The following is a 25,923-nucleotide window of genomic DNA, read 5'->3' on the forward strand; positions in this document are numbered from 1 at the left end:
CTAGTTGTCTGTACCTGGCTTCTTTCACTCATTGTAATCTCTGTGAGATTCATTGGTGGGGCCTGGGCCATGCAAAGACCCAGATGCCAGGCCCCGTGCCCTCTGGCCATCAAGTAGCAGGCTGCTTTCTCCAGGCATTCAGCAGAGCCTGCTGGGTATTTGGGAAGCAGGAGTCCCTTGGCCAGAGGTGCAGCCACCAATGGAGCACGGCTCTACTATTAACTGTCCTCCTTCTGTGGTCTGCACTGGGCTCCAGGGATCTGCTGGCCTCAGCTCCATGAATGGGCTAAGGATTAAAGGTGTCTGCTAGAGATAGGCTGAGAGGCCCAGGAAGCTGGGGTCTCAACCCAGGGCTGCAGGACCCGAAGAAGTGATGGCTGAGCCTTAGGGCCCAGGAATACCCTGAGAGTGTGCATAAAATGGCCCAACAATCTGCAGATGCTCATTCTTCCAAGGATAAGGATCATAGCTTTTCTCACCATGAGAGCCACCACTCTGGTGCCAGCCATGTCCATCTCTCCTGTGTGACTGCAGTGACCTCCTGACTGTCCTTTGTGTCCACACAGCAGTCAGAATGAGACAGTACATGTCACTACTTTGCTCAAGGCTCCTGGTGGTTTCCTGTTCCACTCTGGATAAAATCCAGTTTTGGCTGGGTGCAGTGGCTCACACCTGTAATCCCAGCACTTTGGGAGGCCGAGGTGGGTGGATCACTTGAGGTCAGGAGTTTGAGACTAGCCTGGGCAACATGGCAAAACATGGCGAAACCCCGTCTCTACTAAAAACACAAAAATTAGCTGAGTGTGGTGGCACACACTTCCCGGCTACTCGAGAGGTCGAGGCAGGAGAATTGCTTAAACCTGAGGCTGAGGCAGGAGAATCGCTTAAACCTGGGAGGCAGAGGTTGCAGTGACCCGAGATCACGACATTGCACTCCAGCCTGGGCGACAGGGCGGGATTCCGTCTCAAAAAAAAAAAAAGAAAGAAAAAAAAATCCAGTCTTAACAACAGTCTACAAGATCCGGTAGGATCCTCCCCTACTCTCCTGCTACGTTCCCCTCACTCCCGGATCCACTCCAGTCAAGTAGGGCCTGGTCCTGACCGGGAACACTGGCTAACACGTTGTAGTCATTGCTTTTCTTTGGGGTTCTAGCATACTTTCTGCTCTCTTCCCTAGCTTGTAAGTCCCAGGAGGGCAGAGGTCACCCAGCACTTAGCATAGGGCCTGTCAGGTGGCTGTGCTTGCTAACCTTCTGTGGAACAATTCAATGGATGAATGAAATACTTCTTCAGTCCTCCAAAGGGGTCTGTGGCCCAGAAAGGCTAAGAGCAAGTAGGCAGGATCCGAGCAGGCAGGTCATTGCTGGGCCAGGCAGAGAGGACTCCTGGGGTGAACTCCCTCCCAGGCCCCCACTCAGTCACTGTGCCATGGGGGAGGGCCCTAAACAGAGCAGACCAGAAGAGGCACAGCAGCAGGGGCAGGGCTCAGACCATGATCTAGGCTGGGGGTTCCAGAAGGCAAGACATTTGCGTCTCTTCAGCCTGCTTGTTGCAAATATTTTCTTGATTTATATGTTGTTTCACTGTGCCCATCCCGAGAAGTGTGGAGAGGAAAAAGGGATGGCCAGGGCCCAGTCACCTCTGGGCAGGGATGATCATGGGAGTGAGAGTCCCAGGGGCCTGGTTTGGGGACCAGGCAGAACTGGGACAGGACGGGAGCCTCGGGCCACATGGAACCCTCCCACTCAGAGTGTCAGGCTCATAGGGAAAAGGAATCCAGGCCAGAGGCCCCGGGAGGAAGGCGTGAGGACCAGGAGAGGCTGGCACTGCAGGCTCGGCTGTCTCCTGCGGCGTGAGCACTGCTGCCTCTCTCTTCCCTGTGTGTCACTTAATGCTTGCAGTTAAGTATTTACAGATATGTTCCCATGGCAACCAAGGCCTCAAAGTTACTCTCACAATTCTGTTTTCTCAAATGTGTTTCTCTGGCTGATTGCACAGGGTTTTCTGGAAGCTGGCCAGGCTGAGTGAGTCACATTCCCTGCCCTGTGCTCCCGTGCCTTCTCCCTTCCCCCTCCAGGGTCCAGCCAGCAGCATGGTCCCCACCCCCATCTCTCCAGAGCTGAATAGAGCTCCTGGGCCTATCCTTCCCAGCTTGGACAGGCTGTCCCAGGGCTTGGAGTGCAGAGCCACAACCCTCACCATCTAGACCCTCCAGCTGTCTGGATCATTGCAAGCTTCCCCTTCCAGGAATCCTTCTCCAGCTTCCCTGGCCCATGAGGCACACCTGAAACTGCCCCCACCCCCATGTTTCTTGAGGTTCCTTAAAGGTAGGGCCTTCTGCCTTCACTTCTGACCCTGGACACCTGGCCCAGGGGCCCATTCACATAAGCCCTGCTGTTTAGGCATTCACTGAACCCGCCACACTCCCTTGTGCATGCTTGTTGCATGTGATCCCATGCTCCAGCACTTTCTTTCTTTCTTATTTTTTTATTTTTATTTTTTTCATTTTTGATAAGAGTCTCACTCTGTTGCCCAGGCTGGAGTGCAGTGGCATGGTCTCGGCTCACTGCAACCTCCACCTCCCAGGCTCAAGCAATTCTCCTGCCTCAGCCTCCTGAGTAGCTGGAATTACAGGCACCTGCCACCGCACCTGGCTAATTTTTGTATTTTTATTAGAGACAGGGTTTCACCATGTTGGCCAGGCTGCTCTTGAACTCCTGGCCTCATTTGATCCGCTGGCCTCCCAGAGTGCTGGGATTACAGGCATGAGCCACTGTGCCCAACCTCCAGCACTTTCTTATGGCACTGCCCTGTGGGTCCCTGTCCTGCGCATTCAGCCATTCATTTCCTGAGCTCCTGCTCTGGGCAGGGCACTGTGCAAATTGCCAAGACACAGAGAAGAACAAATAGTCCCTGTCTGCATGGAGCTCATCTTTAAGTGGCAAGGGGTGGATAATGAATAAGAAATAATCAGGGTAGTGATACATGCCATGAATAAAATAAAACAAGGAAGCAGATGGAGGAGCTGGGGCTGCATTAGGTTGGAAGTCAGGACAGGTTGTGGGGAGAGGGACACAGGAGCTGAGACAGGGTGAGCAGCAGTGGCATCTGGGGGTGCCTGGCAGAGGGAGCAGCTAGTGCAAAGGCCCAGAGCAGGGAAGTCTGAGGAACAGCCACGAGGCCAGGAGCCCGGAGCAAGAGATTCGGGCAGGCACTGAGGCAGCAAGGCTGGGGGCAATAAAAGGCTTGGACTTCCATGTAAGTGAGGATGACCAAAGCCTCTGATTGGGCCACTGTGTGGAGAATGCAGTGGTGGGGTAGGGGACATGGGAGGAGGCAGGCAGATAGAAAGGAGGGGGGCAGTTGTCCAGGAGACAGAGGATACTCCAAGTGGGCAGGGATGGAAGAAAGCTCAGATGAGCAAAACTGTGGCACCAAAGCAGCCAAGCTTGGTGGAGTGTATGTGGGAGGTGAGGGCTGGAGAGGATGTCAGTGCGATTCTCTGGGGTCCCGGTGGGTCCTATTGTCCCAGCTAGGGTGAGAGGCCACTGCAGGTGCTGCCACAGCCCCTGTCCCTGCCTGATTTCTATCCTCCACCAGACCGGACACTAAAAGAAGGCAGAGATGGGGGCTTGGGTCCCTGTGATGGCTCAGTGTCCAGCCCTGCATACCCGGCAAAGATGGCTGCCTCCCTGCAGCCCCAGGAGTAGCCCTTCCCCAGCAGGACAGCTACTGCAAAGTCCTGGGGACAGGTGTCTCCCTCCATCTGATTGCACTGGGGGCTGTCTCGTGCCGGGCACGGGGCTGGACTGTGTGTTTCTCCCAGCTCAGCCCTGTTCCAGGTTGGGGGCTCTCCTGCTCTGGGCTGCCCTTCCTCAAGTTCCATGAGCCTGGAGGTGCAGAGTTGCTCAGAACTGGAGCCCAGGCTGAACCACCGCTCTCTGTTGGACCCTGCTGGGAGGCTCTGAAGGTACCTCCTTTAAAGAGCTGGAAGGCCTCACTCTGCTAATGGCTCATTGAGTGACTATTTCTGACCATAAGTGATTTCAGTCATTAGCCCTTAATTGATGCTATCCACACAATACATATGACACAGTGTGGGAAAGTTCCTGTCCATGGAGCAGGTAGGTCTCTGGCACGGCATGCCATGCCACCCACCTTCCACCTTCCCCCTGCTCTGCTGGCCTCACCACCACTGTCCAGACCTCCCACCTGCTCTGGGCAGGGGTCATTCAAAACTGGGGACCATCTAAAAACTCAGGCCATCCGAAGGGTTGAACAGCATGGAAACCACTTTGGTTGGCTTTGGAATATATGTTGACCTTCAAGTTGGATGCTTATGGGAATTTGGGCCATATTAATAAAGCTCCCAAGAATACACTGGAAGAACTATCCAGAATGCCCACTGGCCACCCCTTCCTGTCACAGGTGGATGGAGTTACCTGCCCAGTGCCCCACCTCATCAGAGCCCCTCCCCTTCCCTCCCCTCCCCTTCTCCTATCCTCTCCTGCTGCTGGAGTCGGTAAGCCCCATTTTGTGGGGAGAATAGGATTCCTGTCTGTATCCACACAACTTGAGCCCCCAAAGTGCTTCCTTTAAGTGGCCGGAAGGCCTCACACTGCCTCTGTCCCCTGATCACTGGGACAGGCACCCCTCTTATTGGAAGGGAATTACTGCCCCCAACATCAGCCAGCAACATGCACCCTGGGAGCCCCTTCTGATGAGGACACAAGCTGCACAAAGGGAAGACAGACGTGAGGACACCTACGAGGGAAGATGCACATCAGTGATCAATCTGAAGACGCTGGGGTGACACTGGGAAACACAGCTTTCCTGAAGGTGGAGACGTGGAGGGAGGGAAATGGATGGGTGAGGACAGATGCCTCCCCAGGCTTCCAGGTGGGAGGCACAGCAGAGTTTCCTGGGGGCTGCAGGGGATGGAGAATGTGAGTCTGAAGCTTTATTGGGGTGTGTGGTGTATTCCAAAATTCAGACTTTCTCCCAGACCAGCAGGGTGAGCCTTCAGTAGGCAGGGAGTGAGTCGGGAGGCAGAGGGTGAGAAAGCAGGGCAGGTTGGCTTGTTGCAACAACTCCCTCCAACAGCATTGTTTCCTGGTCCACGTTTTCCTTCAGAGTGATCAGGAGCAGCCAGGAGCACAGGTGTCTGAGGGACAGGGTGCACCAACCAGGCCAGGCACAGAGGAGGGGTGGGAGAGGAGAGTGGGAAGGGGGCTCCACCTCCTGCAGAAATTGGGGGCCCCTGGAGGGTGCTTAGCAAACTGAACACGGTAGGAGGGGAGCAAGAACGAAGCAAAGATGGTGGAAGAGAGGAGAAGCGACAGCCATGAAAGTACCATTGTTCTCAGCACTTCCTTTGGCTCTTTTGAATCCCCTGGGTGAAGGTTTGCTCTGGCTAGAGGCATGACAGAGGTGCAGCAGAGCCATTGCCCCCAGGAGGCCCAGAGCCCACAGGCATTGAAGGATAAGGGGATGTGGCTCTGCTCCCTCCTCCTATCCACCCAGGCCCCCTGCAAAGCTTGCTCTGCAACAGGGAGAGATTAACATTTGAAATCCTGGCGGAGGGCTCCTTCCTCCACTCCCCCACCCTTCACTTCCCCACAAAAAGGAAAACAGTCGTTGAAATTGAAAAATGGTGCTCAGTGAAGGGTTTAAAGACATTTTGAATTTAAAGTATATTTTAAAGGTCATTTTCAGCAGTAATTATGTTATAATGGTGGGGCTCTTAGCAAAAGGCAGTCCCACAGTAATATCAGACCAAACGGGAATCAGGGAGAGCTTGGGTCTTCTGCAGCCCTTAGAACTAGGTGGGGCAGAGGTGAGGCGGGTGGGGAGAAAAAAAGGGAGGCAACACATCTTCCTTTTTAGAGCCACATCTTGGTCACTGCTGGCTCTCCAGGTCCCCAGGAACAGGGAACTATGCAGTTAAATTTGGCCCTGGCATGGAAGCGTCCTCCAAGATCCCTCCCAGGCTTGCCATGTGGGCTTTCGGGGATTCACAGGACCCTCTGATGAGGTGGGTCTGGTCTCCTGCCTGACGGGACATTCTACCTGCTCCCCACCCCACCCCATGACCTTTCCTTCCGCTTCTAGACACTGTCATTCTGCGGCCCTCCTGGCTGTAGGCGTCCCAACCCCTCCTGGAGCCAAGTCCCCGGGGGTAGCATCATAGGAGAAGGCTGCCCTGGGCCCCAGCCCCATGGTGAGTGCCAGACAGACACCTGCCTAGGCCTGTACCTACTGCTGCCTGACCTAGGGCCAATGTTGCAAGGAACCTTCATCTGGCATTTCTTGCCCATCAGTTGTGTTCTGAATTTTTTTGAACAGGCTGGGACATGAATACACTGGCTACTTGTCTGAAACTCACCATTTTCTACCCTATATCCCCAACTTACAAACCCACGCACCCTGGGCTCGTATTCTCCCTCAGTGAGGGCATCCATTCTTTGCCGGAAGCCTCACCCACACAGACGCTTCCCACAGGCTTGTGGAAGCAATGCACTGAAAACACACGCACGAGCACCTGCTATTAATCAGACTTGAAATATTCTAGAAGGGCCGGCTGTGAGTGAGACACTGACCAGGCCCCAGGGGGTTCCATGAGATGGCAGGCTTCCAGGCTATGGGGAGAAGACACCGCAGAGGCAGTGAGGAAGGGGTATAGCTGGGATTGTAGGAACAGCCAAAAGGGCCCATGGAGGGGGATAGTGGGTGGAGGTAACCTGGGACGGCTTCATGCAGGAGGTGTGTGGGGCATAAACTTAAGGACAAACCGACCAAAGAATGAAGAACCAAAAGCCAAGAATAAATAAATGAGCTTGGACTTCAGCTTCTTTCAAGCCTTGGCCACTGCCAGTCCACCTGGGGAGAGGCAGGTTCATTTTTAGGCTTCTGCTGGGTCCCCCAGTTCAGCAGAGCCCTGGAGGTGGGGTGAGGAGCACAGAACCAAGCCTGGGGACAGTACTGTGTGGTGTCTCCCTGCCCTCAGGCGCCCTGCCGCTATGGGCTTCCTTTTGGGGAATGTAGAAGAGGAGCACCCAACTAGGTGGTGCTCCCCCTTCCACCAGCCCTGGGGTGGCTCTCTGCAACAGGCTATCCACAAAGAAAACTGAGGGTCCAGAAGGGAGGGGGAGCAAGTGGGGGCTGGAAGTCCCAAACAGGAGCCAGCAGTGGTCCCAGTTGGCCTCCACAGGAATAGGGTTCCCAGGTGTGAGCATGGCTTAGGGATGGTGGTAGGGACGTGACCCAGAGCCTTGGAGGTGGCCACAGCATGGAGGGGAGCAGGAGGAGGAGAAGGGGTGAAATATAAAAATATCTGGGAGAAGCGCAGCACTGGGCTACAGTGTTATTAAACTAAAGCATCTTATAAAACTCGAGCCATTAATAACAGGCTGCCGCCACGTTGGGGTAATTTATTCAAATTGCAGGTCCGGGATGGAGGAGCAGATGTTTCAGAGCTGCTGGTGTCACTGAATGAGTTTCGGAGGAGGAGGGGTGGTGCCAGCATTCGTGGGGGCTCGGGACGCTGTGCACCCTCCTTTGTCCCTCTTAGCAAATGTCTCCACTCCACATTCCACAACGTGGTGAAGACTCACCCAGTCTGCTGGAAGGGAGGAGGAAGGATTGGACTGTGGACAGCTAATTTAGGTCAGCAAGTGCTGGGATAGAAAACTAGGGTTTAGGACAGGAAGGCAGGTTCCTCTGTCTAGAGTGTAACAGCTCCCATCCCGGCCTCTGCTGGCCTCTGTACTCTGCTATCCCTTCCAATTGAAATGCCGACTCCTACACAAAGTCACCCATGGTTTTCCCAGACCCACAGTGGGGTGGTGCTGGGAGTCAGATGGCCTGAGAATCAGATGGGCCTGGGCTCTTTCCTAAGTGCACCATCCACCAGCTGGTGGCCCCAGCATGTGAGCTCATGGGCCTCAGTGGCCTCATCTATACAATGGAGCAATGATACCCAAGTCATGGTCGGGGGGAAAAGAAACACATTGACCCACAGGAAGGCCTTGGCCCATGCCAGGGGGCTACTAAGGTCAGTTGGTGTCTAGTATTGAACCTGATGGTCCTCACTGATGGTCAACTTAGTGCTTTGATTCTAAGTCTGTCCCTCTCTTCTAGTTGTTTCCTTGGTTTTACTGGACAGAAGGACAGGACCCTGTGGGCTTCTGCCCTAATGGAGAAGAGGCATCAAAGCTGCACAGGCCTTCCCTTAGACTCAGCACAGCCCTTTGGGTTTTGAGCAAACCTGGGTCCTGGTGGGGGGCCAGGGCCTCAGGGTCAGGATGTGGCCACAGTTTCTAGGGCAGAGACTGTCAGGCAGCCCCTGAGGACTGACTGCCAAGCCCTGGGGCAGCAGGACTTCTGTAGATGGAAGCCCTCCTGCCAGATCTGCCTTCAGGCAAAGCAGAGGCGCCCTGTGAAGTCGTTTTGGACTCTGCATCACTCCCCTCCTCACGTGTCTAATGCTGAGGCCGGGGGCACTGTTCTGCTGACGTCTTCATGCCTGTGAGTGACTCCATCTGGCTCATGGGTGACTTGCTGTGGATGTGTTGATTTTTACTTCTTACCTCTGCCCCGGGACAGGGAACACAGAAGGGGACCAACAAATTCAGAGTGCTTTGACTCCCAACTTCAAACGTATGAAAGGAGATTTTCTCCTCCTTCATCTGCTTTGCAGATTCGGGTGGCTGCTCACTGAGTGGCTTTGGGTGTGGCCCAGCCCAGTCAAGAGGTGCTCTGTGCTACCCCCGCTGGGGGTCCCAGCCTCGTGAATGGACTCCGGCCAGTCACTGACAAGAGCCCTTCAGTGGCCCCGATGGCATGCGGTGGTGAACGATGACTGGATAAAAGGAAATGTTCCAGTTGGAGGCCGACACGTCTCTTCCCATGGGGCCCAGCGCTGATGGTGCCACCAAAACGTAAGGAGAGGAGAATGGGGAGGGCCCTCTGTCCCCAACACAGCTCTGACCTGAAATGACACCGCTACGGTGATACTCTGTCAGGGCAAGATTGCCGAAGCAAATTCTGCACTTGACAGGACAGCGTCGCTGCATTTCTCAAATGCTGGGGCCCAGGGAGAGGGCAGAGGAGCTACCTTTGCCACCTCTGTGGTCTGGCCACTCCAGGCATGGGGGCAGGTGGGAGTGCTGCTTGTCAGAAGCCTTGGGTGAGACAGAGGGAGCCACCAAGACCTCCCCAGGAGCGGTGAGGGAAGGTAGGTGGCTGTGATGGCAGAAGAGGGCTTGTCCTCCACTCCCAGCCTGGCTGTCCCCCAGAGTGCTCCCGGCCTGCCTGGCTGTGAGGGTCATGGCAGCCGCCTGCCCTGTGCCTCTGCTCTGGGCAAATTGGACTTGCTCATAGCTCAAGGTTCATTTCAAATGAAGGAGAAAGCACAGCCCCACACTCGCGGGGCAATCAGCGCGCTCTGTGATGAATGGAGCCTGTGTCACTCAGCGAAAATGAATATTTCTTTGTGATAATGGCCAGATGGTAGCAACTCTCCGATCCAAATTAAAACATGCATGATAAATGCCAGGAAAACAGAGGAAGACAAAACCCCAACCTGGAGTGAATTCTCTCTATAAATCTTCCCCCCATCCCCCGCTCCCCCACCACCACAGCGGCCCTGCTAATAGCCATTAAATTAAGATGTGCCGCAAGGAGAATGCCAATGTCAGTGGCATCGGCCCCACTGCCCACCCCATGCCTGTGGGCCGGCGGGGTGGGGAGACAACAGAGGGGGCTGCTTTTAGACCGGCAGAGAGCCTGAAGGCAGGGAGGACGTTTGCATAGAGATGGGCCTCATGGTGCAAGCACAAGGAGGCTGTGCGTCCTGGTGGCCAGCCAGGTTCTATGGAGGGCCAGACCTGGCTGCCCTCAAGGAGGGCACAGTCTCTGTGAGAGACAGGAGCTAACTGACATCAAGGCTCAGATAGATGGCAGGGAAGGGGCTCGGAGCTGGCAAGGCCAAAGGGGACCCGCTGGACAAAGCATTGCAGTGGGGTGTGCCATGACGAAGGCTCTGACCAACAGTGTGGAGTTGGGCAGGTGGGAAGGGTCAGAGATGACTGTCCAAGGATGCACATGTGCCTGAAAGTGTGCATGTACCCGGCGGTCTGGAGACAGCAGGTCCTGGGCAGGGCAGAGGTGGCTTTGGGGCATACATTTCATAGCAATGATGGGCTCCTGAAACTATAGTCTAATTCTCCTGCCCCCTGCCCAACCCCTCATGGCTGGAGGCTGCACTGGTCTCTGGTTGGTCCCTCTAATTCCCTGTCCAGTGCTCCCTGCAGGTGACCTGTCTTCCTAAGTCCAGTTTCTGTCAATCACTAACTCCCTCTCTGGTCTCGAAGACTCCCCATCATCTTCTGGAACTGCCTCCCCACCCCAAACTCCTTTGCCTGGCGTTTCCTGAAACCTCTTCTCTGGCCAACTGGTTTCCTCCTTTTGCCCTGGGCAGGCTCCAAGCCATGGGGTCTGCATTCCTTGTCTTAGCAGCTTTTCAGCCCGGAACCCCCTCCAGACAGTTCTCTGGAGGAACTGTCCTCCAGAAAGCCTTCCCTGACTGCTCCAGCAGGCACAGGCCACCCCTCTGCCATGCACGATGTGCTGTTTCCTCTACTCATCGGATACTCAGCATGCTGCCAGTTGATCTCCCTGCCCCCAGACTGTAAGCTTCTCTAGGGCCCAGAGCACAGAAGAGGCTTGAAGACATCTCCCCCATGTACCTGTCTGTCATGGCCCATCAGCTCTCCAGGAGCAAGGACTGTCCCTCGAAGTTTAAAGTCATTTGCAATTGGCCATTTATGTGCAGGCCTCAAGTCCCCTAAGACATTTAGGCCAGTCACCCAGTGCCAGCATTTGGTGTCTAGGATGTTGGCATCATGGATTTTCCCCTGATAAGGGTCCTGGCTGACCTCTAGATTTCTGCAAAGCCTTTCTCATTGCCAGGCCCTAGATAGACAAGGCCATGACTGGTCAGGTTGGTTCTCAACCTGGGCATACATGGAGTTTCTTCACCTGCTCCTCCCAGCTGATCCTCCACCTCAGATAACACAGGCTCATCCTGTTGCTGGCTGGGCTTGCACCTGGGCAGGTTCAGCCTCAGACCCTCTCTGAGGACCCCTGACTGGGCTTTGACTTGGGCAGGTCCAGCCTCAGACCCTCTCTAAGGACCCCTACTACCCACCCATGCCAAAGGGCATGTGGGGCGGGGACATGAGAAACTGAAGAGCCCAGCCTGAAGACTGAGGCAGGACCCATCCTCACCCTTTATGGATCTGACGGTTGGTGTTGATGTTGGGAGAACTTCCTCTAGGTGTCAGCACCCCAGCACAGATCTGAGCAAGGATAGCAAGGCTTGGAAACCTGCCCAGAAAGACCGAGGCGCGAAGGCTGATTACTAGCCATGTGGTGTTGAGGAAGTCACCTCTCTTCTCCAAGCTCTCATTTCCCCCTCCATAAAATGCGAGTGCTCCTCACCCAATTGTGCAGGGCTGCTGGAAGGCTCGAGGCACTCTTATTGGAGGCTCTGGGGTGACTTAATAAGAGGATTGAAGCCCCACTGGCTCTATTTACCTTCCTTCCAGAGCCCTAGCAGCTGCTGCTACAGGCAGTAATTGGTCCCCATGTGCCTTGTCCTGGGCTGGGTAGAGAAAAAGCAGACCCCACTAGCAGAGGCAGGGCATGACCAAGAAGACTGGATGGGAGAATGAACTAGAGAAACAAGACTCCAGGATGAGCCTGGTAAGCTTGGGCTAGAGGATGGGAAGAGACGGCGTCCCCCAAATGCAGATACTGTGCGCATGTGTGTGAGCAGAGGTGTGCGCGCCTTGGGATGTCAGCAGCAATGAGACTCACAGTGTACCAAATCCGGGTCTTTCTGTTCCAGAAAGTGGACCCTGCTCTTCGGCCAAACCAATTCTTCATATTTTGAAATATCTAGGATGTTACATATTTGCCTTGCTTGTCTCTGTTTTCATTCCTTTGCCTGTGACACAGCCCAGATTTGTCCTCTGAGTAGACTTGTCATTCCCATAATCACTACCGCCAGGAAGCCTTCCTTATCCCATCCCATTCTGGTAATTCACATGCTCATATGGCTGTGGCCCCAGGTAGTATGATTTATATTTGCACTTGTCAATCAAATCTTTCCAGAAGTCATCACCCCTGCCACCTCCTCTCTTTTCCCATGGACTGGACTATAAAAATAAAATGACAATCTCAACAGCTGTCATCAAGGAAGATTCCACAGTTCACCAACTATGTTTCTCCTGTGGCAGCTCCGAGGGGGTGTCATCATCCACTTTGCAATAGGAGGATGCAGCTCTCGGGGCAAGACAGCACTGTGAGAAGGGGACGGAATTGGGATCAGAGGGCTTGGCAGGCAGTGAAGCCCAGCCAGGTCTCTGCTCCCCGCCTGCTCTCACTCCCTCCCTCCATCCGGTTCAGCAGCCCTAGATGATTGCTTGCAAAACTCCATTTCTATCACATAACTCTCCTGCCCAAAAGCTTTAGATGGCTTCCCTTTACCTAAATGTATCAATTTAAAGCAGCTTCTAGAAATCATTGCTCCCATTCTTGATTTCCTCCAAAATAGTCCCCCCATTCTGGCCTCTTGGGCTCTTCCAAGCCTGCCTTAGTTCGGATTATTTTCCCAGTTGGGAAACTCTGCTCTTTGAGCTCTTCCAGGCTCAGATCCTCCTCCCCTCTGAAGGCCAGGCAGGTGCTACCCCTTCTGATCTCTCTGGTCCATGCCATCTCATCCCTCTTCCTGTCCCTCCCCCATGATCACCCCTCCCTGCACACCCCACCATTGCCGTGTTGTCATCAGGCAACACGGTTGTTCCTGATCCCCACAACCTGAACCCCATCAAGTTGTTCTCAGTGCAGTGTGCTGCGGCCAGGGGGAGCTGGATACATCACATTCAGTGCTCACTCAGTACATCAGGGCTCAATCTGTGCTATGTGGAGGACACCACCTGGCCCTGGGAGGATTGCCTGGGAACTTTCTCTCCTCTCTCCCATCTCCCAAGGAAGTGGGGGTCTCCTTCCTCCACACTCACATAGTGGCCGGGCCAGACGGTACTGACATGGTAGTGGCGATGGGATGGGACACGAGAAGGCCGTGGTGACTTCTCTCTGTCATTCTTATTCCTGGGCACACAGGCATGAGGCAGCTTTTAAATATCATCCAGAAGCCCGTTTGCTATGATTAATATCCCATTTCCCCTGAAACAATCCTTTGCTAAATTAGCCAGGGCCAAAGGGAATTTGTCGAGGAGCTGCGAGTCTCAACTTAACTTTCCAAATGGATTTAAAAAACACTTCAAAAACAAAATGCAGATCAATCAACACCCTTTCCCACAGCTGAAAATCTAAAGTCCATTTAAATTCAGCAGGTTTGCAGTTAATTATATTTTCGCACCTATGGCAGGAGTTACAGACGTATTTATAATGTGTGCCTGCTCCGCTGGCGCCTCTGCAGGGCCCTCCCTGGGGACTCTTCCCCACCAGCCATTTCCTTCCCCAACCACAAAGACCAATTCTTCATGCAGCTGCTGTTTGGGTCCAGTTGCGTAAATAGAAGAGGCTTCCTGGCTTTTTAAAACTTATTTTTACAAAGGGGCTTGAGAAAGAAAGGAGACAAAGATTCTCTTAAATTTTAAGTTAGAAGGGCCTGCCTGGTGGCATGCACCTGTAATCTCAGCTACTCGGAAGGCTGAGGCAGGAGAATTGCTTGAACCCAGGAGGCGGAGCTTGCAGTGAGCCGAGATCGCGCCACTGCACTCCAGCCTGGGTGACAGAGCGAGACTCTGTCTCAAAAAGCAAAAACAAACAAACAAAAAAGTCAGAAGGAACAGGGACAGGGAACTGAACAATGAGATCACTTGGACTCAGGAAGGGGATCATCACACACTGGGGCCTATCATGGGGAGGGGGGAGGAGGGAGGGATTGCATTGGGGAGTTATACATGATATAAATGATGAATTGATGGGTGCTGACGAGTTGGTGGGTGCAGCACACCAACATGGCATAAGTATACATATGTAACAAACCTGCACGTTATGCACATGTACCCTAGAACTTAGAGTATAATAAAAAAAAAAAAAAAAACAAAAACAAACAAAAAAAAAAACAGTGCCTTTAAGAAAAAAAAAAAAAAAGAAGGAACAGGGATCAGCTGGGCACGGTGGCTCATGCCTGTAATCCCAGCACTTCGGGAGGCGAAGGCGGGCGGATCATGAGGTCAGGAGATCAAGACCATTCTGGCTAACACGGTGAAACCCCGTCTCTACTAAAAATACAAAAAATCAGCCGGGCGTGGTGGTGGGCGCCTGTAGTCCCAGCTACTTGGGAGGCTGAGGCAGGAAAATGGCCGGAACCTGGGAGGCAGAGCTTGCAGTGAGCCAAGATTGTACCACTGCACTCCAGCCTGGGCAACAGAGCGAGACTCCGTCTCAAAAAAAAAAAAAAAAGGAACAGGGATCATTGAGAATAAAACCCCAAGGCAGAGGAATGCTGCACCGTGATTTAGGGAACCTAATGGCTGGAAATGCTAAAGCAAAAATGGCAGGGAATGTGGTCAGATAGGTGACAGCACTTCCTGACCATCAAGGAAGCCATACCCTGGGTGAGCAACTGGGCCTGGCCAGGAAGTGTCTAATCCTTCAGCCCTTCCTAATCTTTCAAACCGCCTGCACAGAGCTGGTCTGAGCACCGCGGACTGTCTGGCCATGCTGTCTTATGTCTCACACGAACCTCTTGTGTTGTAGTGTCATTTCTTAAACATCAGCCGCCAGTAAACCTGGGATTCAAGTATATAAAAGATCTGTCAGGACATGCGCTTGGGGCTGGTTAGTGTTCAAGGGAAAACATGCCCACCTATAGCTTGAGAAATTCAGGTAGGGGATAGGACAGGACAGGCAGGCAAAGCAGGCACCCAAGGCCTGGAGAGGAGACTGAAAGAGGCAGTGGAGTTGTTTTACTTCTTAAAAATGTTTTAAAAAGCAAACTGGGTGAGAGGCAGACTCATAGGGTGGGGGTAGGGTAGACACAAGGGCTCCTGCCTACCCCCCAGGCCTAGGAGGTGCTGTGTCCTGGCCAACTGGGCAGGTAGCTACCCCCAATCCAAACTCCCCTTGGTTTCCTGTGATGCCTCTCCAGGACCCTTGGCCAAGGACATGGCTGTGGAAGGGCTATGGTGATGAGCTGCAGGTGTCCAGGTCTGGAGCAGGGTCTGGAACAAGGATATGCAGCCCCCAAAACACATATACGGGGCCACAAGTGGAACCCACACACGACCCACCTTTCAGAGGCCTCTGTGGGACAGGAATTGTGGAGGCAGGTGGGCAGGTGAGGGTGGGGGTTCTCCGGCTCTGAGGGGCAGACTCCTCCTTCAGTCACTGGATGCCTTCTCTCCCAGACTGCACCCTCCATGCTGGGGTGGGTTTAGCTCTGCTCATCCCAGGCTCTCCCAGGCAGAGTCCAAACCAGCACCAAATCAGTGAGTAAGGACATGCTGGACCTGGGAGGAGGCTCTTAGTTTCTTATGGACTCAGTGTAATTTCAGATTAATTTTCAACGTGCTGTGATCCCGGTCCTCTGGATGTTTCTCTGCAGCCCCTCCTGCCTGGGCCGAGGGCTTCCTCAGCAGAGCTCTGAGAAGTTTCTGTGCGCCCAGAAGCTTTTGTCCAGTGAGTCACTCGCTGACTCCTAAGATTGGAAAATTGACACTTCTGTATATTGAATTTTTGTAAAGCGGGGCCAGCTTGCATGTCCAGTTCATCTGCACACTCACTAAACTGCCTTCCTAGTGCAGGACAGAATAGCTAGAAGAGTCTGGAAGGGAGAAACCCAGTACCGAAAGTGAGCAGCTGTGGCTAGGGGTCTCCCCAGCCACGCCCTAGGGCCTGTCCCACCGCTGCTGCCCCGCCTGGGCCCACACTCCACAGCTGGCGCCATTCAGGCCCTGAAGCCCTTGCAGACAACACGTTGTCTGTGTCTGTTTAGAAATAAAATAATGCTCGGAGGAGTAATGAGGAATTTAAATAGGATTTGAAAAGCCGTAGGAATCGATAGGGCTACAGATGGTGGAGGGGCCGGGAGGATGCAATCGGCCACGGGTTTATGGTGGGGAACGTGGCCTCAGGGAGAGCCTGGGAGCCCAGTTACTCACATTGTGTCCAACCTCATTAGCTGGCACAGCGGGACTCCGCTGCCACACCAGTGCTGGTGCCGTGAGGGGACATCCTGAAGACCCCGTAAAGTGTGCTGGGAGCAGCTAAAGGCTGCAGGAACGTGGGACACTTGGCCAGCAGCTGTCTCAGGGATGCCTCCCAGGCTGTCAGACCTGACCCCATCCTTCTCATGCCTTCCTCGCCCTGCCCAGGTCCCACCAGAGACAGGCTGAGAGACATGGACACAGAGACACAAGATGTGGGAGTGCAGGGAGGGAAGAAACACAAGCTCCCAGCCATGCCGTGGCTCATGCCTATAATCCCAGCACTTTGGGAATCCGAGGCAGGTGGATCATTTGAGGTCAAGAGTTCGAGATCAGCCTGGCCAACATGGCGAAACCCTGTCTCTACCAAAAATACAAATAAATAAATAAACAAAATAAAAATTAGCTGGGCATGGTGGTAGGCGCCTGTAATCTCAGCTACTCCGGGGGCTGAGGCAGGAGGATTGCTTGAACATGGGAAGCAGAGGTTGCAGTGACCCGAGATCGCGCCACTGTACTCCAGTCTGGCTGACAGAGTGAGACTGTCTCAAAAAAAATAAAGAAAGAAAAGGAAAGAAAGAAACACGGGCATGGGCTCCCAGGTCTAGATACGGAGGCTAAGGGAGGAAGATGAGCAATTCTGCAGGACTTGGGCAGGGTAAGGGAACATAAAAGAGGTCCATTCACCCTCTGAAACTTCCCAGGGGGTCTGCAGATAGCTTAGGGCCACCACCTTGCCAGGACCCCCTTCCTGGCTGGTGCCCCAGGCTGCTCCCCTTTCCCTCCTCCAGCCTCCCCTGCAGTTTGTGGGGGGAACAACAGGACATTCTCATGGCCAGCTCAGCCCTGCCTGCCTTCACCTGCCCCCCTTCGCTTGTCCTGGGTTCAGTTCTCAGCTGCCTGCTTGACTGATCTCCCCTGGGCCTGATAGAAGCCCCTGAAGGAAAATAGGCTCCCATTGGCCTGGGAGAGACTCAGGAGGCCCTCAGCGATGGGACCTCCAGCCCGGGCCTCACTTGCCACAGCTAGAGGTGTGTTGTCGGCCGGTGGTTTCATGTGGCAGCTTCTCTATGCAATCGGGCCTGATTCTGCTATGCAGGTGGCCACCTGTGTGTGTCTGTGTGTCATGTGCTTTTCAGTTCCGGGCTCCTGGAGAGGGGTGGCAGACCCTAGAAGGTGGTTTTCTTTCTTGCCGTGTTCCCTCTGGATGGACTCCCCAGTGCTAGACCTGCCCCCTCCTAAGCCTGTGCCTTGGGAGACAAGAGTTGGGCCTGTTATCCCCAAGGCCCTGCTGAACCGAGCTTCCACTTGGTTCTCATGTGGCCATTGGGTAGAAAGAGACAAAGGGAGCCCACAGGACAGACAGAGACAGAGGCAGACAGAAGTCCAGACACACAGGTGAGATAAAGACAGACAGGTGGCAGCCCCTAGGGAGTCCTCAAGTCCCCTCTTTTCCAGGACTCTCCTCTCAGCTCTTCATGGTTTCTAACTTCTCCCCAGCCAGCCACCTTGCTGGCTTTTCTGTCATTTTGTGTTGATGAGATAAAACCTGGTGGCCCCACTCCGTGCCCCACCCCAGCCAGCATCATCAAAGACCGTCCCCACCTCCTAGCAGTAACCATCACACTGGGGTTTAGCCAAAGTGGACCTCATCTGCACTGTGTCTGGAGGAGCCCGGGGTGCTGTCACACAGTTTTCCCATGGAGCACCCCCCAGTGTGCCATGCACTCATGGTCACTGATAGAGACACTGTAGACACGCCCAGTTCCACACACACTCCTGGGGAGGCGGGAAAGAAACGTCCTCCCCAGGGACACAGGGGAGATAGCACGCATCTGCAGTCTGCTATACCTGAGCCAAGTCTCAGCCACTTCGTCCCCTCCTGCAGGGCCCCTGTCTGGCTGCTGACCCTCTTGGGCCCACTGAGCGGGCTGGGCACACAACTCCGTTCAGCCCAGGAGCTTCCCAAACAAACTGGCTTCCTGAGGCCACGGTAGTCAGAGCTTCCTCGTCTCTGACTCCTGAAAGGAGGCCCCACAACCTGGCTGCAGGAGGTACCTTGGTGGAGGGATTGTCCTGTCACCTGGACTGAGACCTGGGAGGAGAGGAAGTGGTCAGAACTGCAGAGCAGCTCCCTTCGGACACCCATGGAGACTCCATTTAGAAGCTGAGCATGAGCCAGCTTTGGGGTCTTGGGGTTGGGTGTGTCTGCCTGCTAGGAGGCACAGGACACCGCAGCGCATGCCCTAGGGAGGTATCACACCTCTGAGGGGGCCAGCTGCCATGTTCAGGACAGGCAGGGAGGGGCCTGCTCTCCACCTGGCTCTGTCCCCAGCCAGCATCACTGGTTAAGAAATTGGTTTGAGGCCGGGCGCGGTGGCTCAAGCCTGTAATCCCAGCACTTTGGGAGGCCGAGACGGGCGGATCATGAGGTCAGGAGATCGAGACCATCCTGGCTAATACGGTGAAACCCCGTCTCTACTAAAAAATACAAAAAACTAGCCGGGCGATGAGGCGGGCGCCTGTAGTCCCAGCTACTCGGGAGGCTGAGACAGGAGAATGGCGTGAACCCGGGAGGCGGAGCTTGCAGTGAGCTGAGAGCCGGCCACTGCACTCCAGCCTGGGCAGCAGAGCAAGACTCCGTCTCAAAAAAAAAAAAAAAAAAAAAAAAGAAATTGGTTTGCTTATTTTGGGGGTAAATCTGAGTTTAAATACAACTTGTTCCAGTGTGCTCTTGGGGGATAACTGGATCCCCCAGGCAGAGAGATGGCTCCTGGGGAGGCTCTTCTTTGGCCTTTCTTCCCTACTTAATTGGAACCCCTGCTCCTGGTGGTGGTAGCAGGGGCCCTGTCTTCTCTTCCTGCCCAGGGACGTTCCTGCTCTCTCTGTCTGTGATCTCTTACTCAGGATCAATGCTCCTGCTTCCAGTGGTGACAAGCCCAACCCCTTGGCCTTGTGTTCAAGGCCCCATTTTCACTTTGTGTCCTCACTGTATCCCAGCTCTATACCTCTTGATCTAATTCCTAATTCCCACTTCCTCCAGGAAGCCCTTCCTGCTTACTCCAGGCCACAGGGAGTTCTCTCTTCTCTGATCCACTCCTACCCTGGTCGAAATGTCTTATGGGTAGGTCTGGGAGCTCCTTGTCCAGCCTAGCCCTGCCTCCCTCACCTGGAATCCCGCTCCTCTCACTTCAGCCACCTTGAGAATGGGCCTAAAGGTGAGACAAATGTCTGTGGTGCCTACCCACTGCCCCTAGGCCACCCAGAGTCCGAGAAGCCCTCCTGGGAGTGAGAGGAATAAAGGTAACCTGGATTCTCGTGGCTGACAGGTAGGAGTTAGAATTTTGGCTCTGCCACTTTCTGTCTGTGTGCCCTGGAACAAGTTATCTAGCCTCTCTGTACCTTGGTTTGTACCTTTAAGTGGAGCCAAGAACATCCATACCTTGAGGTTGCTGTATAAATTAAACATATTTCTGGCCGGGTGCAGTGGCTCATGCCTGTAATCCCAGCACTTTGGGAGGCCAAGGCGGGTGGATCACCTGAGGTCAGGAGTTCGAGACCAGCCTGGCCAACATGGTAAAACCCCATCTCTACTAATAATACAAAAATTGGCTAGGCGTGGTGGCGGACACCTGTAATCCCAGCTACTCCAGAGGCTGAGGCAGGAGAATCACTTGAACCCTGGAGGCGGAGGTTGCAGTGAGCCAAGATCGTCCCATTGCACTTCAGCCTGGGCGACAAAAGCACTTTGTCTCAAAAACAAAACAAAACAAAACCATATTTCCATAAAATCCCTAACACTCAGTCAGTGTTCTGTAAATAGCAGCTTTATGGATAATGACTCCTGAGACTCCCAGGTGAGGAGATGGAGGCCCAGAGAAGGTGGTGTGCCTGAGCTGGAGCTCATTCCGGATAAGAACCTTCCACCAGAACAAGAACTGCATCCTGTACTCTTCCTGGACTCTTCCTGGTGCTTGCTCCAGCCAAACACCCGGCCAGCTCCACTTCCTTCTGTACCTGTATCTCCACTCCAAACCCTCCAGAGGCAAGGCTGGCACTATCCTCACACGAAAGGAAAAAGAGCTCCTTGAACTGCGCCTGATAGGACAGTGGCCTGTCAGCCTCAGCCAGCAATCCATGCGTGTCAGAGACAGGAGCCTTGAAAGTTACAAAGCCACTCCTGTGCACACAGACCTGCCAACACTCTGCCCATGCCCATCCCTAGACACCCCCACACCTCGTACATGTGGGTGGATGTGACTAGGAATGTGTCTAGAGGCCTGAGATGGGGGATGAGAAGGTGGAACCACGATATGGCCATGCAGTGGGCTGCAGCCCGCTCTGTGCTGAGTGAGGTGGAGAGAAGCCTTCCTCTTGCCCCCTGGCCAAAGGCCCTCACATGTTGCCCAAATCCTAAGCAGATAAGACATCTTTCTGTGCTGCTTACGAGCATTCAAGAGTACCTGGAGGGTAGCTGGAGATGGGTGTCCTGTGTCCTCTGAGTTTTGGGGACTCGTAACCTGGCTCACTGCTGAGCCTGGCCTGGGGCTGACCCTCCCCCTCCTTCTGCGGCCACTGCCGGCTTCTGCTCCCCCCACACCACTGTGCCCCAGTCTTCCCTCACCCACTGTCTTTAAGGCCTCACTCCCCCTCCTCCTGCTGCCGCTTCTCCCCTCACCTCTCTACTTTTCTCACCTCCTTCCCTTCTCTCCTCTCGTCCTGCCCGCTGCCATCACACCACCTTCTCCACCCCTCTCCCATTCCTTCTCTCTATTTCCCTATCCTGTTGCCTATTTCTTTAATCTTTTAAAATGTTCACTTCTCCCCCCTTCTCCTTCTCCCCAGAGGTATTTAATGGCTATTAAATTATTTTAAACTAACTTTCTTTAAAAAAAGCACACAGCTTGGTGATAGTGCTGACTCAGGGCCATCTCGCTGTTTAATATTGAATATGCAATTAATAGATAGATGTTTAGGTTTGGCTCTCCCCCCACCTCCCCCCACCCCCCACTTTCTGCTGCAAGAAGAATAAAAGAGCTGATTAATCTGGTTCGGGCGAGTGTCAGCCGCAGGAGATATGTGGGGGAAAGCCGATGAGGTTAGCATCTTGGAGTCAGAGAGCTATTGCCTCTGAGGCAAGTTCAGGGAGAGAAAGGTTTGAGTTGGAGCCCAGCATGGCCTTGCTGGGCAGAGGGGATTCCAGACACCCCTCTCCAGTGCTGGAGAAAATGGCCTGGACTCTGACCTGCCTGCCCTGCACCAGATGGCGCCTCCTTGTGGCCCTCAGAGGCCTGGGTTGGTGGCCCTTGTTCATGCCATCCTCCCTTCTCCAGCTGTGTGATCTCCCACCTTCAAGACCAGAAGTGCCACCTCCCCTGAGGCCTCTGGCTGCCCCCGCCTGGGGGATCTCCTCTCCGGAACTGCTGCTGGCACCTACTATCCCAGCTTTCCTGCCCATCCATGAGAGCTTCCTTGTGCCACTGCCTCCTGGCCGGGCCGTGTGAATAGGGGGCTGCAGGTGGGTCACTGTGTGCCTGGGTGACGGTCTCCAGGAGACACGCCTCCCACTGCTGTGGGCCTCATGTGCCCTGGACGAGGCTGAGTGACGATGGCACTCCTTTCACTGCCAAGGAAGGGACAGGAGCAGGCAGCACAAACCAGGCGGGCTTCGCTCACATGGGCCCCTCACGCCTGAAGCATCTTTACCCCTCAACCAACTGGACCTTGACTACCAGGGTCCTTAGGACCGGAGCACTCTGTGGGTGTGAGGAGGTGTGTCTGTGCCCTGGGCCATGGGATCCCTTTAGGCAGCACCAAGACACCAGCCCAAGCCCTAGTGGGTAGGATCTGAGGTCAAGGTTAAGAGGGGCAAGTCCTAGAGGCCTTGTGCCTGGGTCAGTGCCCTGCTGGGGCTGGAGGGCAAAGGCCTGAATGAGGGGATGAAGGAGTGTTCTGAGCAGGCCCAGGCCCCAAGGATGAGCGGATCACCAGCGGCCACACCACAGCACCCTCCAGGACAACTGGCTCTCCAAATTTGCAAGTAGCTTTTGCCTACTTGACTTTTTGCCCTTGATTTCCCGGTAAACTTTCTGAGGAAATGAGGGGGAGAGAAATTCCTCAGTTCCTGGCTGATCTAATGAGCAGGGAGAAACCTGGAACGCTGGGCCTGGGCCAGGGGAGGGTGGTGAACACAGACACTCAGGCCAGAGCCCAGGGCATGGCAGGGTTGGCAGAAGCTAAGAGCTCCTAGCCGGGAGGTGGAGGGCAGCTGTGACCGGCTGTCCCATCTTACTACCTGGACCGTCATACTGGACACCCCAGCCCTGGCAGGGGGAAGGGTAGGCTGGGGCCACTTTGGAGGCTGTACCTAATGTCACCTTCTCAGGGCAACAAAAGGCCCCAACTCCTTACGTTCCCCTTGGAGGCCTCATGGGTGTTCTCAACTTTTCTAAACCCTTTCTGGGCCACTCCTGTCTCTGGCGGAAGAGCGGGCAAGGTCTCTCCCATTGTGGGAGGAAGCTGGAGGTGGGGAGCCACCACCTGTCTGTCCTCTGGGAGTGTCCCACTTCTGTATGGCTGGCTCACTGCCTGGCTGTTCCTCTGTGGGAATTCAGGCTGGGGCCCCTTGCTGGTGGAGAGGACAGAGTCTCTACTGGGGGGTCCTTCATCTGCTCAGAGCCTCTCTTTGGCCCCCTTCCCCGGGGAAGTTCCTGAGAGCTCAGTTTAGAGCAATGTCTGGGCAGGGCCCAGTGGGGATGAGGCTCAGTGTGAGTGCCGGGGGCTGGTGATCAGGAAGGACAATGCCTCCCTCCCCAAGGAGGTGGGCCTGGAAGGGGGCACCTGGCAGGAGCCTGCACATTCTTCTACCCTGTTGTGCTGGTGAGTCTGTTTCTCTCCCATAGGTGAGGTGTGATGGACTCTGTATCACAGGGGCAGTTTGTTGTGGGAGGAGCTAGTGCCTGGGTAAGAGAGGCCTGATCTTGGAGGCTGGATGTATTTTCTTTGCCATGTCCTTGCCTTTCATTTTCTTTTAATGTCGGAGTATGTTTGATTCTCATCTAGGGGTGCCTAGGGCCAGGGTTGTGCCTAGGGCTGGCCCTGGTTACTCTGTGACTGGGATGAGGAGGGAGGGGCAGTACAGACACACAGGCACTATGCCAAGAGGATGCTGTCACTTGGTGATGGAGCTGCCTCTGGCTGGCCATCTGCCTGGCCCTTTCAGGGGTGAGCCTCAAGGTGTGGCATTCCCTTACCCAGCCTCTCCACGGCCAGTCTCCAGCGGGCTTCACATTCTGGGACAAGTGTCTGTGGAGTGAGGTTGTGTCCTTCTCCTCTGTCCCTTTCCAGACACCTGTCCGACTGCCTGCCTCTATCGCCAGGATCTCTGCCTCAGTGCTGGCCTTGAGTGCACACACTCCCATGGGCCACTCAGATTTGCCTCCTGTGGCCTGAATCTTCCTACGGCACAGTTACGACCACTTCCTATCTCCTTTCTGACTGCACAAGCCCCATCACGGTGGGGTTTTCCTTGGCAACACCGAGGTGGGCACACCCTTTTTGGTGTTTTAACAGAGGGGAGAAGAATGCCTCGAGACATGGCACTTGTTTACTCAGAGAGACAGAAACCCCACCGTCTGGAAGACCCCAATCGCCCCCCTTCCCTCATCTCTCCACACCAGTCACCCAGAGCTCCAAAGCTCTGTCTCCAACCCTCAGCCATGAGATCCCCAGAGGGGCAAGAGGAGGAGGCAGGGAGTCGCTGCATCACATTGCTGCACCGGGAAAAGGAGGGAGGAGTGAGAAGGGGAGGGAGGGGCAGAGACAAGTGGGCCCTCACGTGAAGGGGGCTGGCGCAGGCAGCTACTACCTCCTCGGCTCTCGCTGTCCGCAGGCTTCACCTGGATTGGCCGGTTCATCTGCAACAGAGCACAGGGGGACAGAGTTACAGCAGGCCTGTGGGTGAGGGGCAGACACCCAGCACTCAGGTGCACAGGTGGATGCAGGTACACAGACTGCATCCACAGACACATGCTCCCACACGCTGCTGCAAGCACACACACCTTCACCAAAGAGCTGCCCGTCTCCCCTCAACGGCACAGCCCCATGGCCCCATTCTTTCAAGAGGGTGTCTCTGGACAGGAGACCTTGAGGTGCCTCCTCCTCCTACTCCAAGCAAGTCCTGCTAGCCTTTGATAGCAGAATCTCAGGTTGACAGAAATGCTGCCTGTCCCTGTGTCGCACAGGCCTTTGTGTCCCCAAAGTACACCCTTGGCTCAGCCCTGGTTCACTCAAGACATCTGCCTTTATGGAAATGAGCTGTTGCTGGCTGCAGATGGACCCCACCCAGGCCAGGGCATCCAGCTTCATCCCAGCACCTACCAGCTGGTAGTGTGGCCTGTGGGTCAGGCGTGGCCAACGCTCTGGGCCATCCAGCTCCAAGGTTAAAGCAGAGTTCAGGGCTGTGGCTCCCGGTTGCAACTAGGGCCGTTCTCTCAGGGAGTGCGCAGAGTGGGCACAGCTACTTGTCCCCTGTGGTGTCTGGGTGCCAGGAGGACAGGAGAGCAACGCCTGACTCCCCTAGCCTGCCAGCCTGTTTTCCCTCTTGGGGATCTGTGTCAATGGCCCATTCAGGCCACTAGGGGTCTCTGGACTCCAAGCATCCCGGGCTTGGCTGCCTGGCTTCAAGGCTCACCGAGAGGCACCAGGGTGGGCTCTACAGCCCAGAGGTTTCAGCATGTTTTAAGCAATAAACATGAGGAGAATCATGCAAGCGGATTTGGACCTGATGTCTTCACCGGTGCTTCTGCCCTTATGCACCTCCCTGAGCCTTTCTTGCATCTGCATTTCTCTCACAACCTCAGACTAAGAGAGGCAGTGGGGCAGGTACAAACACCGCCATTTAAGAGATGAGAGGCTGAGGCCAAGAGGCATTCAGGTGCTTCCCAAGGCTACCATGTGGCAGGACACAGCTGGGAAACGGGGCCTGCGGGGAGATTTCTGCATATCTGTCCTGTGCTTTGAGACCTTTCGTTGCCAATTCCCTCCCGTACAGCGGCTGGACCAGCCAGTCACAAGCTTCCTCCTGCCTTCTGGTCTAGGACTTGAAGTGAGTTTTGGCTGCATCAAGACAACTGGGTGGGGGAGTATGGGTGCCTGTGACTCAGCAAGGTGAGCACGAGGCCAGGGGAAGGGCAGAGCCGCGGCCGGTAAGGACAGAGATGGGAGGCAGGACACAGCCGACAAGGAAGGAGGCACAGGTAGCCAGAGGCAGCAGGGGAGGATGCCGGGGCCAGCCCACCGAGAGGGACCAGGGTGTCATTGTTCACCACCAGGTCCCCACTTGACATCCCTTATGGAGATGAGGGGAAGCAAGGTGCTTTGTTCCCAAGTCCTGGCAGCAGAGAACACTGCCGTGTTACAACAAACTCCAATCACAGGGAGAAGGAGGAGGAATGTAATGAAGTTCCTGGCTTCCCTGTGAACCAGCTCCTTTCCAGTCCTTGAGGGAAGGATCCAGAAGGCCACCCAGGCATCTGGCTATGGGAGAGGTGATTCAGGAGGGAGCCAGGTTGCTCCTGGTTCCCTGTCCAGTACTGTTTGGGACTCAGCATCTCACCCTTTCCTAGGCTGTCCTTCTGGAATGCCCCGCCCTCCTAGCCTTCCCTTCTCTGAAACCTGC

At 54.7% G+C, this 25,923-nt stretch overlaps 1 protein-coding gene across 13 annotated transcripts in view; it reads right to left on the reverse strand.

The window, feature by feature from the left end:
• CELF4 (CUGBP Elav-like family member 4) overlaps nucleotides 1–25,923 on the reverse strand; it is a 321,108-nt gene that overhangs the window by 55,569 nt on the left and 239,616 nt on the right. For 8 of the 13 annotated variants that reach the window (XM_030925963.1, XM_030925961.1, XM_030925960.1 and 5 more), the window contains exon 3: nucleotides 24,112–24,160. In XM_030925963.1, coding sequence (XP_030781823.1) covers nucleotides 24,112–24,160 — 49 coding nt within the window. Of the gene's footprint in view, nucleotides 1–24,081; nucleotides 24,161–25,923 lie in introns of all 13 variants that reach the window. The other 5 variants (XM_030925957.1, XM_030925955.1, XM_030925954.1 and 2 more) reach the window with 1 other exon arrangement.

Source organism: Rhinopithecus roxellana, chromosome 21 (genome assembly GCF_007565055.1).
Source record: "Rhinopithecus roxellana isolate Shanxi Qingling chromosome 21, ASM756505v1, whole genome shotgun sequence".
Taxonomy (NCBI): domain Eukaryota; kingdom Metazoa; phylum Chordata; class Mammalia; order Primates; family Cercopithecidae; genus Rhinopithecus; species Rhinopithecus roxellana.